Consider the following 16064-nt stretch of genomic DNA (forward strand, 5'->3'; position numbering starts at 1 on the left):
CTCTCCGCCCCCACCCCAGTCTGACCTATCACCCTCACCTTGACCTCTTTCCACCTATCGCATTTCTGACGCCCTTCCCCCAGGTCCCTCCTTCCTACCTTTTATCTTAGCCTGCTGGACACAATTTCCTCATTCCCGAAGAAGGGCTTCCCTGGATGCTGCCTGACCTGCTGCGCTTTTCCAGCAACACATTTTCAGCTATGGAGTCTTGTTGCCCATGGGTCTGGCTAACCAGCATACCCTCTCACTCTGACTACCTGCCACAGATCAATGGAAATTATTTATAGATATGGGTGGCATGGTGGCTCATTGCTTAGTACTGTTGCCTCACAGTGGCAAAAGTGAGGACTGCATATGCTGGAGTGCAGACTCAAGATTAGAGTGGTGCTGGAAAAGCACAGCAGGTCAGGCAGCATCCGAGGAGCAGGAAAATCAATGTTTCGGGCAAAAGCCCTTCATCAGGAAACTGTTTCCTGATGAAGGGCTTTTGCCCGAAACATTGATTTCCCTGCTCCTCGAATGCTGCCTGACCTGCTGTGCTTTTCCAGCACCACTCTAATCTTGACTCTGTTGCCTCACAGTGCCAGCGACCTGAGTTTGATTCCAGCGTTGGGCGACTATCTGTGTGGAATTTGCACATTCTCCCCGTGTCTGCTTGGTTTTTCTCCGGATGCTCCGGTTTCCTCCCACAATCCAAAGATGTGCAGGTAAAGTGAATTGGTCATGCTAAATTGCCCATAATTTTCAGGAATGTGTAGGTTAGGTACATTAGTCAGGGGTAAATGTAGAGTAATGGGCAGTAATGAGTCTGGGTGGATTACTCTTTGGAGGGTTGGTGTGGATTTGTTAAATGGCCTGTTTCCACATGGTAGGGATTCTATGATTGAAAATAAGGCATCAAGTCTGTGACCATTAAGTCCTGAATTGGGACTTGGACTGACCTTTTGTTCCTGGGGTATGGACATTAATACTGTGTAACATGACCATCTTATCCTTTGAATAGTTAATGAAATTAACAATCACACAGGCCTGTTGTCTTAGCCATCTTCTCAATCAAGGAATAGTAAGTATCAAAAATGATATAATGGGCAGAAAACATTTCTTTTCAACCTCCTTCATTTTTAAAGGTACTTTCTTTTAATGTATAATCTATAACCAGAGAATGACTATTTAAATTAAACGAATATTTATGACTTGGCACAGATTTTGAATATCCTTTCTCTTTTGTGTTACTTCAGTCTAGAGATGTGTGATGAGAAGAATAACTTCACCATGTGCCCACTCTGTGACAAGTCCTGTGATTACTGGTACCTCAGTACTGCTTGTGCGACAGCACGTGCCAGCCATTTGTTTGACAATCCTGCCACTGTCTTCTTCTCCATCTTTATGGCTCTCTGGGGTAAGAAAAATATTTGACCCTGTTCAACCTCTGCTTCAGTGTAAGAGAGCTGCTTGTAGAATGCTGTTTCTTGTTGGCTTGTTTCTTGTAGCTGAAAGTGTACATTGGGAAATCATGAGTTGTATATCTGACATTTCCGAATCAGCAGTGGCATGAATTTTTCACTTGTTTCAAAGATCAGCTTATTCCTAGTTCTGAGGAAGGGCTACTGGATCTGAAATGTTAACTCTGCTTTCTCTCCATGGATGCTGCCAAACCTGCTGAGCTTTTCTAGCAATATCTGATTTTGTAGCCAATGTTAATAATAATGATTACGTTTCTACTGACCAAAAACTTTCTGAGAGAGTATTGCAGCTTTCAGCACACTTTGTTTTCTGTTTAAGTTACTGCTCACGTAATAATGTTGAAGCTTATCATCTTGTAGCATGCAGAATGCTTGCACTGACTGACTGACACTTGTTCATTTTTCAAAATCGCACAAATTCCTTTGTTGAGCCTGTTAGTGTGGCTGAAGGAGTGATTTCTTTGAGAAGACTCTCAATATAAGATATTTTTATAATTGAAAAGCTAATCGATCCCAACATATAAAAGTCAAGTTCAAAGAAGTCTCGGCCAAAGCAAATATTCCATTGCATTTATACACTTCAGTTATGAAGAAAGTTTAGAGGAGTTGGGGCTGTTTGCGTTAGAGGGGAGAAGGTTTAGAAGAGATTTGATAAAAGATTTCAAAATCATGACATCTGAATAGAGTGGATGAGAAAGAACTGTTCCCATACGTAAGTAGGTCGAAAACTGCAGTTTTAAAGTGTTTGGCGAAAGAAGTAAATGCAAGGCAAGTTTTTTTTTCACACTGTGTGTAGTTAGGGTATGGAATAAACTGCCTGCAAGTGTGGTGGAGGGAGTTTCAACTGAGACATTCAGGAGGGCATTGAATAATTATTTAAATACAAACAGGGTGCAGGGCCATGAGGAAGAGGTGGGAAATTGGCACTGAGTCAAAATGCTTGAAGAGCCAGTGCGAACACGATGGGCTAAAATTACCTCCTGCATGGTAACAATGATGTGTTTCTGTGTTAACTGATACTTTGTCTATAATCAAGTAATTTGCATTCTCACTCAGGTATCATGGGAATGGAATGTTCCACTTTATATTTAGGACTCAGTGAACCAAGTGATGGGCTCTCTGCCAGACATGTAGCTTTACCAGTTAATCTTGCAAAGCAATTTAATTTTCCAGTTGTTCTGAGAAGCATATTGGTTTATACATTGCCAATACTGACCATATGTTCTGCTTGTGAAGGGTTAATAGAAACTTAGAATGTATGTGCAGGAGTAGGCCATTTGGCCCTTCCAGGCTGAACCACCATTCAATGTGATCATGGCTGATCGTGCAATGTCAGTATCCCATTCCCACTTTCTCTCCATGCCCCTGGATCCCGTTAGCCACAAGAACCACACCAAGCTCCCCCGAATGTATCTAACGAACTGGCCCCCGACAGCTTTCTGTGGTAGAGAATTCCACAAGTTTACAACTCTCTGAGTGAAGAAGCACTTCCTAATTTCAGTTCTGCATGGCATCGCTCTTCTTCTCCAATTGTGACGCCTAGTTCTGGGTGTTACATGATAGGAAATTCCTCCTTGCCAGTAGCTACCTATGGGTCTTCTGACTTGGAAGGTGTGATCAAGAAATGATCACACCTTCGATAACATTCCTGATGCCCAAAACCTTGACTCTCTGCTCCTCGGATGCTGTCTGACCTGCTGTGCTTTTCCAGCACCACACTTCTGGAATCAATTGTCCACCCCTACTGCAATTGCTCTAATCAAACTTGCAAATTATATCGTCTGTGATTGTAGCCATTTTACTTACTTTTGATATGATCAATTTTCAATTGCCTCCAAAGCCTCTCTTCCAGTTTCCAGTTCAGAGAATATGCTGTCTCTTCTTTTCTCTTCTATATTCCAATGACAGCATTTCTGATTATTATTTCTCTTTCCATTTCAGCATTCACATGTCTCCAACAACTCTCCAGATCCCTTCACTACCACCATGTAATGTTATTGCTTATTTGAGTGAATTCCTTCTCTTAAATACTGCCAAGATCTAAGCCATTGTCATTGTCCCTGCCACTAATCCTGCACTAGTTTTCTTTCTTCTGCTGGCCAGGATTTCCAATTGATCTAGGTTGTTCACAAAATTGGTATTCTTTTGGATGTGAGTTGAAATTGGAACTCTATATCCTTTCCATGTCAAAGACCAGTCACTTCCAGCTCTGCAACATCATCTTCCTCCACCTATCTACTGCAACATATTTAGTCATTCCTTGATTATTTCTGGGCTCAATTATTTGATATTCCTCTGGCTGTTGTCTCATGTTCCACTCTCCATAAATTTTAACTGATCCAACACTCCACTCTCCATATGTTAACCCATACCAGATTCTATAAGCTTATCAAAATTTGTGCGAAGATTTGTAGCTCGGGTGCTCGTTGTTGTGGTTCTGTTCGCCGAATTGGAAATTTTTGTTGCAAACGTTTCGTCCCCTGGCTAGGCGACATCATCAGTGCTTGGGAGCCTCCTGCGAAGCGCTTCTTTGATGTTTCCTCCGGTGTTTATAGTGGTCTGTCCCTGCCGCTTCCGGTTGTCAGTTTCAGCTGTCCGCAGTAGTGGTTGGTATATTGGGTCCAGGTCGATGTGTTTGTTGATGGAGTTTGTGGATGAATGCCATGCCTCTAGGAATTCCCTGGCTGTTCTCTGTCTGGCTTGCCCTATGATAGTAGTGTTGTCCCAGTCGAATTCATGTTGCTTGTTGTCTGCGAGTGTGGCTACTAAGGATAGCTGGTCGTGTCATTTCGTGTTCCATTTATATCGTTTATTGATTTATCTCACTGGGTTTCAACCTCATTAAATGATCACCAGCTAAGTACTTTGCCCATCATTGCTGGACTACCATCAATCCCTTTAATGAAACCTGCAAGTGTTGCCTTCCCTACAATGGTGTTGTAAAGTATCATACTTCATCATTTAACTTTTTGTTAAAGCAGATGTACAAATGTACCCTGATAACACGATGGATCCAGATTTCCTGCTGTAATTATTACTGTGGAAGGATTGAAGCAAGGCCATATGGGCAGCTGGGATTTTGACCAAATTGCTGACAGATTGATGACAATGACATTTCTGGTGGAAACGTCAGCATAATGGTACCTGAGGTAATGGGGTATGTGCAGTGGACAAGAACGCACATTGCTTGTAGTGAATTCTCCGTCTGGTGTTCTCTGTACCATCACATCTAGGAATGGGAGTTGGCTATCTATAAGCTTATCAATTCAGTCCTCCAATTTAAAATTCTCATCCTTGTGTTTAAATCACTTTGGCCCTGTTCTATCTCTAATTTCAATAACTTTGCATTCCTCTAATACAAAAGATGTGCATCTTTTACACATTTCACCCTAGTTGTACTTCCAGTCCTTAAGGCTAAACAAATGGAAATTTTCTCCCATACCAGTCTTCCTTTGCACTCCCATTCCTCCTTTTATAACCTTCTTGAAATGTCCCTCTTGCATCAAACATTCAGCCAATTTCATTAAATGACAATTAAAACAACAATTGCTGGAGAAACTCAGCAGGTCTGTGGAGAGAAAGCAGAATCAACATTTCAAGTCCAGTGTTCCTTCTTCAGAACAGTTCTGCTGAGTTTCTCGAGCAGTTTCTCAGTTCTTGGTTTTGTTTTAGTTATCAAATTGCAGTTCTATGAAGCACATGGCTGTTTAGTTTTCCATTTCAGACATTACAAATTGAAGGGTATTGCTTTTATGATTATACAATGGATTTTCTTTCCATTTTCAATGATCACGAAAGAAATGTGTTGGAACAGATTTCTCTAACTTTTTCTGCATCAGTGATCACAATGCAATCTAATGAAGAATAATGCATGAGGAAGTAAGCAAGAGTTTGGATAATACGCAAATTAGCATTTGAACCCACGGTTTTCCAGCAGTTTGCCATTGCATTGAAAGTACCTGTGTTTGGTAAGGCTTAAATCACACTAACAGCACACCACAGAGCATTTCAAAGAGTAATGTTAAATACAACAGTTGATTTGCAGCTGGGAGCGATTATTCACAATGCTAAACTGGTCTCTGCGCTTGCACGGACATGGCCTGTGATGTCAGCTGGCTGCCATGCTGCATTCCTCAATTGCATGTTCATTGATGCACTTCGTCTCCACAAAGTGTACGTTCATTATCAACGCCATCATCAATTTCCCATGAATAATTAAATGACAAGTTGTCCTAGCTCTGGGGTGTGAAGGTTGAACAAAGTAATGGTCATTTTGAAATTGATTTGCGGAATATGTTTCCAATTCAGCCACTTAACATTTACATCTTCTGTTAAAATATTTTTCTTCACAGCTACCTTGTTCCTTGAATCCTGGAAACGCCGGCAGACGAGATTATGCTACCAATGGGATTTAACTGGTCTGGAAGAGGAAGAAGTAAGCAAACATGAGCCTATTTTTTCACTTGCTTGATATTTACTTTTAACTTAAGACAATCTTCCCATGCATTTTCTCAATGAAACTCCATTTCAATGCCTCAGACTTTGTATGATCCTGGAGTGAAAATTTGGGGCATTGGGAACATGGGAATTTTTGAGTGTGGGGAGAGCTTTAGGTGTTAAGTCCAATCTTTAAATCTTGATTGGAGCTAAGTGGTGGTAGGCTTTAGATTTTGACATGGGTTGGGTGTTTTGCTTTAGTTCTTTACTGAGGTTTGAGGAACAGGAGTTAAAAGTTGGGGCAATAAAGAAAAATAGAGTTTTTCCAAGAAGAAAACACCTATGAATTCATAGCTTTCATTTGCATAGCAACAGGTCCTCAGGGAGCAGTTGATCTGAGGGAAATCAGTCTGAACTCTGTGGCAGCCATCTTGTTTTACATACCAACTGATGGTTTGTGCCTCTCACATTTTAAGAATCCCTGATTTAAGGCATCTCTGAAGACATTCAATAATACCACACTTCCCAGTAGAAACTGGGCTTGACAAGAATGTGGCCAGAAATAGGGCGAGAGCACAGTAACGTTGATGGTGTGAACTCACTAAGCAAGGCTTGCCACTGGAAGAATCGATTGAGTTCCATTTGCATACAATGTAGCTTGTAAATCAGAAAGTGTTTTTCTCTGTCTAATATTGAGGTAAGATCTTAGTGACAGCATTGATGGAAACTTAGGCTTGGCACCACTGTCCAGCATCTCCTGTGATGTACAGGAGGGGATGGATCAGGACATCACAAGCTACTCAGCATACATACTCTGTATTCTCACACAGTGTGGCAGTGCTGAGGTTTCAGGTATCTGTAAAGGTATCTGAGAATGTGATTGGTTCCACGGAGGAGGTTGCTGATGTCCTCTCTCAAGATATCAGCGGGGACTCTTCCCATCGCTCCAGCCTTTCAGCCCGTGTCTCCAATAAAAATAATATACATATTGTACAAAGACAAGGACTTTGAATGGAATGTAGGTTAAAGATTAAAACTTAAGTACATAAAGAGGAAGCTTGTCAGTATTAATTTAATAAATCACATAATGTTAGGGAGACTCTGAAGAGAGAAGCAACATTCTTAGATCTTGTGTTAAGTAGAAGTGTATATATTTATTAGAATATGAATAAAGAATTACTTTGAAAAAGACCTTAGGATTCTGCATCTACTCTTTAGTAATATAGTGTGCACCCAACCTCCTCCAACACCCACATAACAGCAGTAGAACCTGGTTGATGCCAAACAGCCCGCTGGGCTGGGCAGTCCTGGTTGAAACTGAGTTCCAGCAGACTGCAGCCAGGTTGCCATAGGCCACCTACCATCCACCTCAAGTACCCTCAGCAGTAGCTCTTATCTCTGCCTTAACCCATACTGCAGAAACCAGAGAGCCATCTCCTAGAAATACCAGAATAGGGAAATGATATACAAGATGAGGACTAAGGTATTTGCAAGGTATTTGTAGATATGTGGTCGTCATATTTGTATGATCAATAACAGTATCTATTGGAAGTATAGATGTGTCTTTTGGGTATAGCTGTTGGTCTTTAATAATCTTTATAATCTAACAGGAACCTTCATAGATTTGAATTCCTTGGATGCTAAAATGGGTGCAAGGATTAAATGAAATAGAACGAGGCAGTAGTTGTTGCTTTGAAGACGTGAAAGCTCACCACACAAATGATGAGGAGATTGAAGGTTGGGTTAGTAAGTTTGCAGACAACACAAAGATTGGAGGTGTTGTTGACAGTATAGAGGACTGTAGTAGGCTGCAGCATGACATTGACAGGATGCAGAGATGGGCTGAGAGGTGGCAGATGGAGTTCAACCTGGATAAATGCGAGGTGATGCATTTTGGAAGGTCGAACTTGAAAGTTGAGTACAGGATTAAAGACAGGATTCTTGGCAGTGTGGAGGAACAGCGGGATCTTGGTGTGCAGGTACACAGATCCCTTAAAATTGCCACCCAAGTGGACAGGGTTGTTAAGAAAGCATATGGTGTTTTGGCTTTTATTAACGGGAATTGAGTTTAAGAGCCTTGAGGTCTTGTTGCAGCTCTATAAAACCTTGGTTAGACCGACTTGGAATACTGTGTCCAGTTCTGGTCTCCCTAATTATAGGAAAGATGTGGATGATTTGGAGAGGGTTCAGAGGAGGTTTACCAGGATGCTGCCTGGAATGGAGGGCTTATCTTACGAAGAGAGGTTGACTAAGCTCGGACTTTTTTCATTGGAAGAGAGGGGACCTAATTGAGGTGTACAAGATAATGAGAGGCATAGATAGAGTTGATAGCCAGAGACTTTTTCCCAGGGCAGAAATTGTTAACACGAGGGGTCAAAGTTTTAAGCTGTTTGGTGGAAAGTATAGAGGGGATGTCAGAGGCAGGTTCTTTACGCAGAGAGTTGTGGGAGCATGGAATGTGTTGTCAGCAGCAGTTGTGGAAGCGAGGTCATTGGGGATATGTAAGAGACTGCTGGACATGCATATCGTCACAGAAATTTGAGAGTTCGTACATTAGGTTTACCTCACATGAGGATCAATGGTCGGCACAACATCGTGGGCTGAAGGGCCTGTTCTGTGATGTACTGTTCTATGTTCTTTGTTCGATGTTCTAAACCTTAATTCATTAAGATCCTGCTTTGCAACTCCAGGAACTCAACATGCTGCTGTGCTGTGCTCCATTCTGCAAAATACAGCTCCTCTCTTTAAACCATCCTGTTCTAAGTCTTCTTCCTGAAGCAGACACACAGTATTTCCCCTTTATATAGCAACATTGTTGAGAATTAAACAATGGAGAATGAATCCAGGGCTCATACTGAAGCCCTCTTAATGACTGATACGGTGGAGTTGTGTAGGAATATGAGCATGGGCCTAAAGAAATTGCTGGTCACAAACAAGTTGGACACTGAGTGAATGGAAGCCATCCTTGTTGACCCTCGTAGGTGGTGCCTAATGGAGATCAAGCAGTGTGTGTGTAGTCTAACCTGTAAGAGTCTAGCAATGCACCAAACCCCAGTGCTCTTTCCACAGCCTCCACAAAAAGGATGAGAAATTGTTGTTGCCTTGGAAAGAGTGCATCAATGACTTGTAGGGTATGAACGTAACAAACTCAGTTTTGTCTGTAGTTTGTACCAGTAGCGTACATATCGTGAACCTGCTTTTACCAAAATTATTGATACAAGTTCATAAAATTCAGTCTGGTAAGAAAGCTGACTGGTCTAGATAAAGTTCTCACTGAAGATAAACATTTTGAAGAGAAATTGGTGCTGGGATCTATCTCAGAAAAACTAAGTAATCTTTAATGTAATCTCGTAGAGAGATAGAAGTCCATTTAATGGAATTGCTTAAAAATATAGGGTAGCTCAGAAAGGAGACTGTTTGCATTTTGTATTTAGCTTGATTATTTGCATAAAGCAACGTCGGGAGAATGCAGGATCAGGTTTCTGTGCTTCAATAAGACAGGGAACATTATATAATGCATAACAAGTCATTTGCAATGACATTGATGTCATTAAGTTTGTAATTATTCTCTCAAAGGATAAGCAAACCTAAAAATGAAGATAACTAGAATCTATAGTATATTGCACAATTCAACCTCAGGACTTTCCAAGGCACACAATATCACTAAAATGTCAGTTTTGATTAGGTGCTTACTCAGAATGGGCCTTTAGCCTCTGAACTTCTGACTCAAATGGAGAGTAGTAATTCCTACCAAAGGCTGATCCAAAATAAAAATAATCAAAGGTCATTATTGAAAGCTCCAAAATAGAAGGAAGATCAATTCATGTGAGTTTCAAATAAGGAACAAAACTCTCAAACAGTACAGTCTTTATTTAGTTAGTAATATAACTTGCCAGGGCTTACTGTTGAGAGTTGATATGTGAGTGTCCCTATCAGAAACACAAAATTACCTCTCTCATGTCTTTCAAGCTGGTATGAACCAAATTTATGTTCCTAACATTTAAAACTGTTACAGAAATCTGAATGACTGAGGAGAATATTATCACTTCAGATGAAAGAAATTCAATCCACTCCAGACTAATGGAATGAATGTATTTTGTCTCAATTGGATAAAAAGCTTTCTATGTAAAATGAGTCTGAATCCAATTCCTAAAGGATGTAGATTCCCATCACATGGCTACTCACAGCCCGATACGAAATGACATTAAAGTGACACTAGATTGCAAGAAAGATGGTATCAGAAATATGAAAACACAAACATAGATTAATTAGGATAAGCTGCTGCAGGATTAGCTTTGAGCTATTTGCTTCAATACAGTGGGGGGAGAGGGGGGGGAGGGGGGGGAGCGGGGGTGGCTCTGTTATATGTCCTGCCATGCCACAGGTGTAGCCTGTGCCTCAAGCAGTTGCTGGTCTGAGTGGTGTGTCCTCTTTTTCAGCACTGACATTCACTTCAAAGAAGGCAGTAATCCATCAACAATTAACCTCCAAAAATATTTTGGAAACTAGAAGAACTTCTGCAATTTTTAAAGTCTTGTTCTGCAAATCTGTATCCTGATCTTGATTAACTGTGCTGTTCCTTCAGCTGGAATATAACTTATTGCCGCAAGTGCCAGTTAAATATTACAGAGAGTTCAAAAGCTGATTATATAAGCAATCAGCCAAAGACATAGAAGTAGAAATCCTGTTTTAAGTATTTGTGGCACATGTCTATTACTTGGATAAGTATTGATCCAATCAGGTTAAAAATTGCCTGAAAGTAACACCTCGGGCTTTGTTATGATTGCTTGAAATGATCAAACTGAATTTCTCCTCTGTGGCTTATTCAATCAAAGTTAGTCAGTGTTGTAGCCCATTGTATTCTTGAAACTGCTACAAATAGACTATTGCCTTATGTTCAGAATAGGGAATAGATTTAATTTTTTTAAAAACTAAAACGGAAATTGCTGTAGAAACTCCACAGAAACTTCCGTTCGAGAAAAGGATTACTGGACTCAAAATGTTAACTTTGCTTTGTCTCCACAGATGCTGCCAGACTTGCCGAGTTTCTCTGGCAATTTGTGTTTTTGTTTCAGATTTCAAACCTCTGCAGTTCTTTGTTTCATTTAAAAATTTTTGAATGTCTGTTTTAATACATTTTCCTTCCTTTTTTATTGCCAATAATACACCAAGGAGCGTATGCAGGTTTGACATACTTTAAATGCAAACATCAAGATTGGCTTTTTCTGCACTTAATGCTTACATCAGATGATAAATAGTATTTGGCAGCATTTTACTATGAATAACATTCTGGAATATCTGTGCTGGCTAATATATCCTGCATACCTGGAATTGTGCACAGTATTCCAGATATGGTCTAAGCAAAGTTAAAAATCACACAACAACAGGTCTGGTGTTGTGTGATTTTTAACTTTGTCCACCCCAGTCCAACACCGGCATCTCCAAATCATCATCTAAGCAAGGCTTTGCGTAGCTGTAGAAAAACTATCTCCTCTTTATATTCTAGCAATTCTAATATAACTCTAGATTAGCATTTTTGAACTTGCCTGGTGTATTTCAGTAGATTTTTTTTATGGACCTCCAATTTTATTTGGCTCTCTAATATGCCCAGCTTTTCTTCATTTTAAAGAAACTTCCTAAAAATTATCCATCTTTTTATGGACTAAACTAGACAGACTAGACTATAGTCTATAAATAGATAGAATAGAAAGACTCTCACACTTACAATCCAGTAAACTGATCCATCATTTAATCTATCAATATATTTTTGTAATTTGATATTGCATTCTATGCAGATTGTTATACCACACAGCTTTGTGCCATCAGAGTTGAACACACAGTTCTCTACTATGTATCCATGTCATTAATAAATACATCGAACAGTTGAGACCCCATTCTAGTTCCATGTCTTCTTTATTCATTCATGGATCTGTGTGAATCAAGGGCTGGGCCAACATTTTTGCCCCTCAGTAGTTTACCTTGAGAAGGTGGTGGTGATCTGCCTCCTTGAACCTGTGGGATGGTGGTAGTCACTTTGAGTATTTTATTCATTACAACAATGTTTTACCACTGAACCAATCAGGTCAATAATTTGCTTTCAAGTTGCATTACATTTAAATATAGTTCTTATTTTCAAACCATATTCAATGTACAGTAGAAGTGCATAGAAACTGCATCTATAACTAAGCCCCAGTTCTTTAGTTACTTCCTCAGAAATGCAATAATATTATGCAAACATTACCCAACCTTTATGAATTGATATTGCCTTTCAATCAGCTTAAGTTTGTATAAGTGCTTATTTCTTCATTATAGATTCCAATAGCTTTGCCACAATAGATATTAGGGTAAGAGATCTATAATTTCCTGATTTCTCTAGCTCACCTTTCTTAAACAACAGAATTACAATTCCAATTTTCCAATCTAACTTCCTGAACCAAAAAAGACTTTGTAAATTATAACTAAAGCTTTTGTAATTTTTTCATCAGCTTTGCTTGAAATTCTAGAAGCTTACCAATCATTACCAAAGCCGTTATCTTTGGCTGCCTTTCTTGCATCCTTTAACTCACTGCTCATACCAGGAGAAAACTAGCACTTGCCAGGAGTTTTCATGCTTATATCAGAAGAAGAATCTTCCATCAATTCAGTCTTTGTGTCTTGTTTGTGTGTGGACTGCTTTTAGGAGCATCCAAGACCAGAATATGAATCCAAACTTTTGCAGAAGAAGCTTTTAAGAGAGGAAAAGGATCGAAATGTAAGTTATTTTATAATATTTGTACCATAATTATGTCAGAGTTGTTGTCAATTTGATGTCTGAGCATTGTGATAATTGATATCAAGATTTATGTTATTAGAGAATCATAGAATGAATCATAGAATAGTTACACTACAGGAGGCCGTTCAACCTGTTAAAGTCATACCAGCTCTCTATAAAAGCATCTCAGCTACTCCCCCCTTATTTCCATAAGTTCAATGTTTGTTGTATTATGATCAATGTCTGTTAATTGTGATTAAGATTTGTCTGACTATAATAATACTTCTCTTATTGCAACCAATGTTATTGTACTTGTACATTTTGTTACTGTGATTATTGTTTGTCCTAATAATAGCAAATATTATTTTGTAGCAACAAAAGAAGGAGCAGGAAGGCCATTCACTAGGCAAAAGCAAATGGAAAGACAAGGTCTTGTCAGCCATGGGTGGGATAAGTCTGGTTAGTATACCTCTTCATAATGATTATACACCGATTAAACCATGAATTGCTAATCAAAACTCAACTTACTTCAAAATGTATTGAGTTATAATTGGAAATTTTATGTCTTGGGGTTTAAAGTTCTAAAATTAGTACATTTGTTTTATGTTTACTGAAAACCCCCATAGGTAGGTAGTGACCTATGAGAATGTCACTCAGCTAGTAATCAGAAGCTTTGGCTAATTCTTTGGCCATGTGTTTAAATCCCACTATGGTGCTGGCATAATTTAAATTCAATTCATTTAACCTGATATTGTATTTTGAGAGCCATGAAGCAATTGTCACAAAAGGCAATCCGATTCACTAATGTCCTTTTTATGGGATATCCGGCCTAGGTATAACTCCAGCCTCAAAGGAATGTGGTTGGCTCTTCCGTGCTCTCTGAATTGCCATTCAGATATATAAATCTGCTACAGTCTAAGCAAATAATTTAAACTGGAAATATCACTTAGCAATGATCGAGGCACTAAAGAAAGACATGGGCATTCCCAGGTCTGATAACCTCAAATCAACTCCTTATTAACGTTTGGAGGTGGGGGATGCTTTTGCCAAAATTGGGAGATTGATTCCACAGATGTGTCAAGCTGCAGCTAGGCATATTCACATTCATAACATCATACACTTACTACCCTGACTGCACTGACCCTACCAGTGGCTTCTCTCTGTCCCTTAGTTGATGAATTAATGTAGAATCACTCTTCCATGTTGAATACCTGCTGGAAGAGGTCTGAAGGTGGCATCACCACAGGATGTGTTGTGGGTGGGGGAGCTCAGTGTTCATCACCTAAAATGGCAGTTGCACCATGACAGACTAGGCTAGCCAAGTCCTAAAGGACATAACTACTAAACTGGGTCTATCATTGGTGGTGTTGACCTCATGCTTACTAACCTACCTATCATAGACAGATCTCATAGATTTACATAAAAGTATATTTTTAAACGCTCTTGTGTGTCATAGGTATCTCTATCTAGAAGCATTTATTGCCCAGTTGTAGTTGCCATTGAGAACGTGGTGGTGAGATGCATTCTTGAATCACTGCAGTTCATGTGATATGGGTAGACTCATAATGCCCTGTGTGAGGGAATTCCAGTATGTTGACCCATCAATAGTGAAGGAATGGTGAAGGAATATATTTACAAGTCAGGATGGTGAGTAGCTTGGAGGGGAACTTGCAGGTATTGCCGTTTCCAACTGTCTTCTGCCCTTGTCCTTCTAGATGGAAGTGGTTGTGGGTTAGGAAGGTGCTGTCTGAGAATATTTGGTGAATTTCTGCAGTGCATCTTGTAGATAGTACACACTGCTGCTACTGAGCATCCGTGTTGGATGAAGTGGATCCTTGCAGATGTGGTACCAACCCACTGGGCTGCTTTGGCCTGGATAGAGTCAAACATCTTGAGTGGTATTGGAGCAGCAGCCATCCGACAAGTGGGGAATATTCCATAACATTCCTGACTTCTGCCTTGTAGATGGTGGACAGGCTTTGGGCAGATAGGATGTGATTACTCTTTCCTATCAGAGGCTAGTATTCCTGGCCTCTGACTTGCTCCCTAGCCACTGTGTTTATGTGGCGAGCCCAGTGAGTTTCTGGTTGATGGTAACCATCAGGATGTTCATAGTGGGAGTTTAGTGATGGTAACAGCATTGAACATCAAGGGGCAGTGGTTATATTTTCTCATATTGGAGATAGTCATTGCCTGACATTTGTGTAGTGCGAATGTTACTTGCCACTTGTCAGTCCAAGCCTGGATATTGTCCAGATCTGATTGCATTTGAATATGGACTGCTTAAGTATTGGAGGAGTTGTGAATGGTACAGAGCATTGTGCAATCATTGGTGAACGTCCCTATTTCTGACCTTATCGTGAATGAAAGGTCATTGATGAAGCAGCTGAAGATGGTTGGGCCTAGGACACTACTCTGAGGAACTCCTGCAGAGATGTCCTCGAGCTGAGATGACTGACCTTCAACAACCACGACCATCTTCCTATGTGTCAGGTATGAATCCATCCACTGGACTGTTTGTCTCCTGATACCCATTGATTCCCATGTTGCTAGGACTCCTTGCTGCCACACCCAGTTAAATGCAGCCTTGACATCAAGGGGAGTCACTTGCCCCTCACCTCTGGAATTCAGCTCTGTTGTCCATATTTGAACCAAGATTGTAATGAGATCAGGAGCTGTGTGGCCCTGGTGGAACCCAAACTGGACATCGCTGTGCAGGTTGTTGTTTGGTGGCACTGTTAATGACACCTTCCATCACTTTAGTGATAATCGAGAGTAGACTGATGGGGTGGTAATTGGCTGGGTTAGATTTGTCCTGCTTTTTTTTGTGTACAGGACATACCTGGGCAATTTTCCACACTGTCAGATGGATGCCAATTGTTGAGGCTGTATTGGAAAGCTTGGCTAGAGGAGCAGCAATTCTGGAACTCAAGTCTTCAGTACCACTGTCAGAATGTTGTCAGGGCCCATAGCCTTTCCTGCATCCAATTCCTCCAACTGTTTCTTGATATCATTTGCAGTGAATCTAACTGGCTGAAGACTGGTATCTGTGATGCTCAGAGGAGGCCGAGATAGATCATTCACTCACTCAATATTTCTGGATGCAGTTTGCTGCAAGTGCCTCAGCCTTATCCTTTGCACTGTTGGGCTCTTCCATCATTGAGAATAGGATCTTTGGGCAACCTCCACAAATATCCCAGTGAGTTTTTAAATTGCCATCACCATTCCCAACTGGATGGGCAGGACTGCAGAGATTAGATATGATTTGTTGGTAGTGAGATCACTTTGCTCTGCCTATTACTTGCTGCTTATTTTGTTTGGTATGCAACTGGTTTTGTTTGGAAGTTTCACCAGGGTGACATCTCATTTTCAGGTATGCCTGGGGCTGCATTCTCCACTGAACCAGGGTTGAT

At 40.4% G+C, this 16064-nt stretch overlaps 1 protein-coding gene across 4 annotated transcripts in view; it reads left to right on the forward strand.

The window, feature by feature from the left end:
* The window catches only part of LOC122561635 (anoctamin-2-like), a 243713-nt gene that overhangs the window by 54170 nt on the left and 173479 nt on the right, over positions 1-16064 (forward strand). For 3 of the 4 annotated variants that reach the window (XM_043713575.1, XM_043713574.1, XM_043713572.1), the window contains 5 exons: positions 1239-1399; positions 5816-5898; positions 11073-11084; positions 12580-12651; positions 13024-13110. In XM_043713575.1, coding sequence (XP_043569510.1) covers positions 1239-1399; positions 5816-5898; positions 11073-11084; positions 12580-12651; positions 13024-13110 — 415 coding nt within the window. The remainder of the gene's footprint in view (positions 1-1238; positions 1400-5815; positions 5899-11072; positions 11085-12579; positions 12652-13023; positions 13111-16064) is intronic. The other variant, XM_043713573.1, reaches the window with a different exon arrangement.

The sequence above is a fragment of the Chiloscyllium plagiosum genome, chromosome 23 (assembly GCF_004010195.1).
Source record: "Chiloscyllium plagiosum isolate BGI_BamShark_2017 chromosome 23, ASM401019v2, whole genome shotgun sequence".
In the NCBI taxonomy this organism is placed as follows: Eukaryota; Metazoa; Chordata; class Chondrichthyes; order Orectolobiformes; family Hemiscylliidae; genus Chiloscyllium; species Chiloscyllium plagiosum.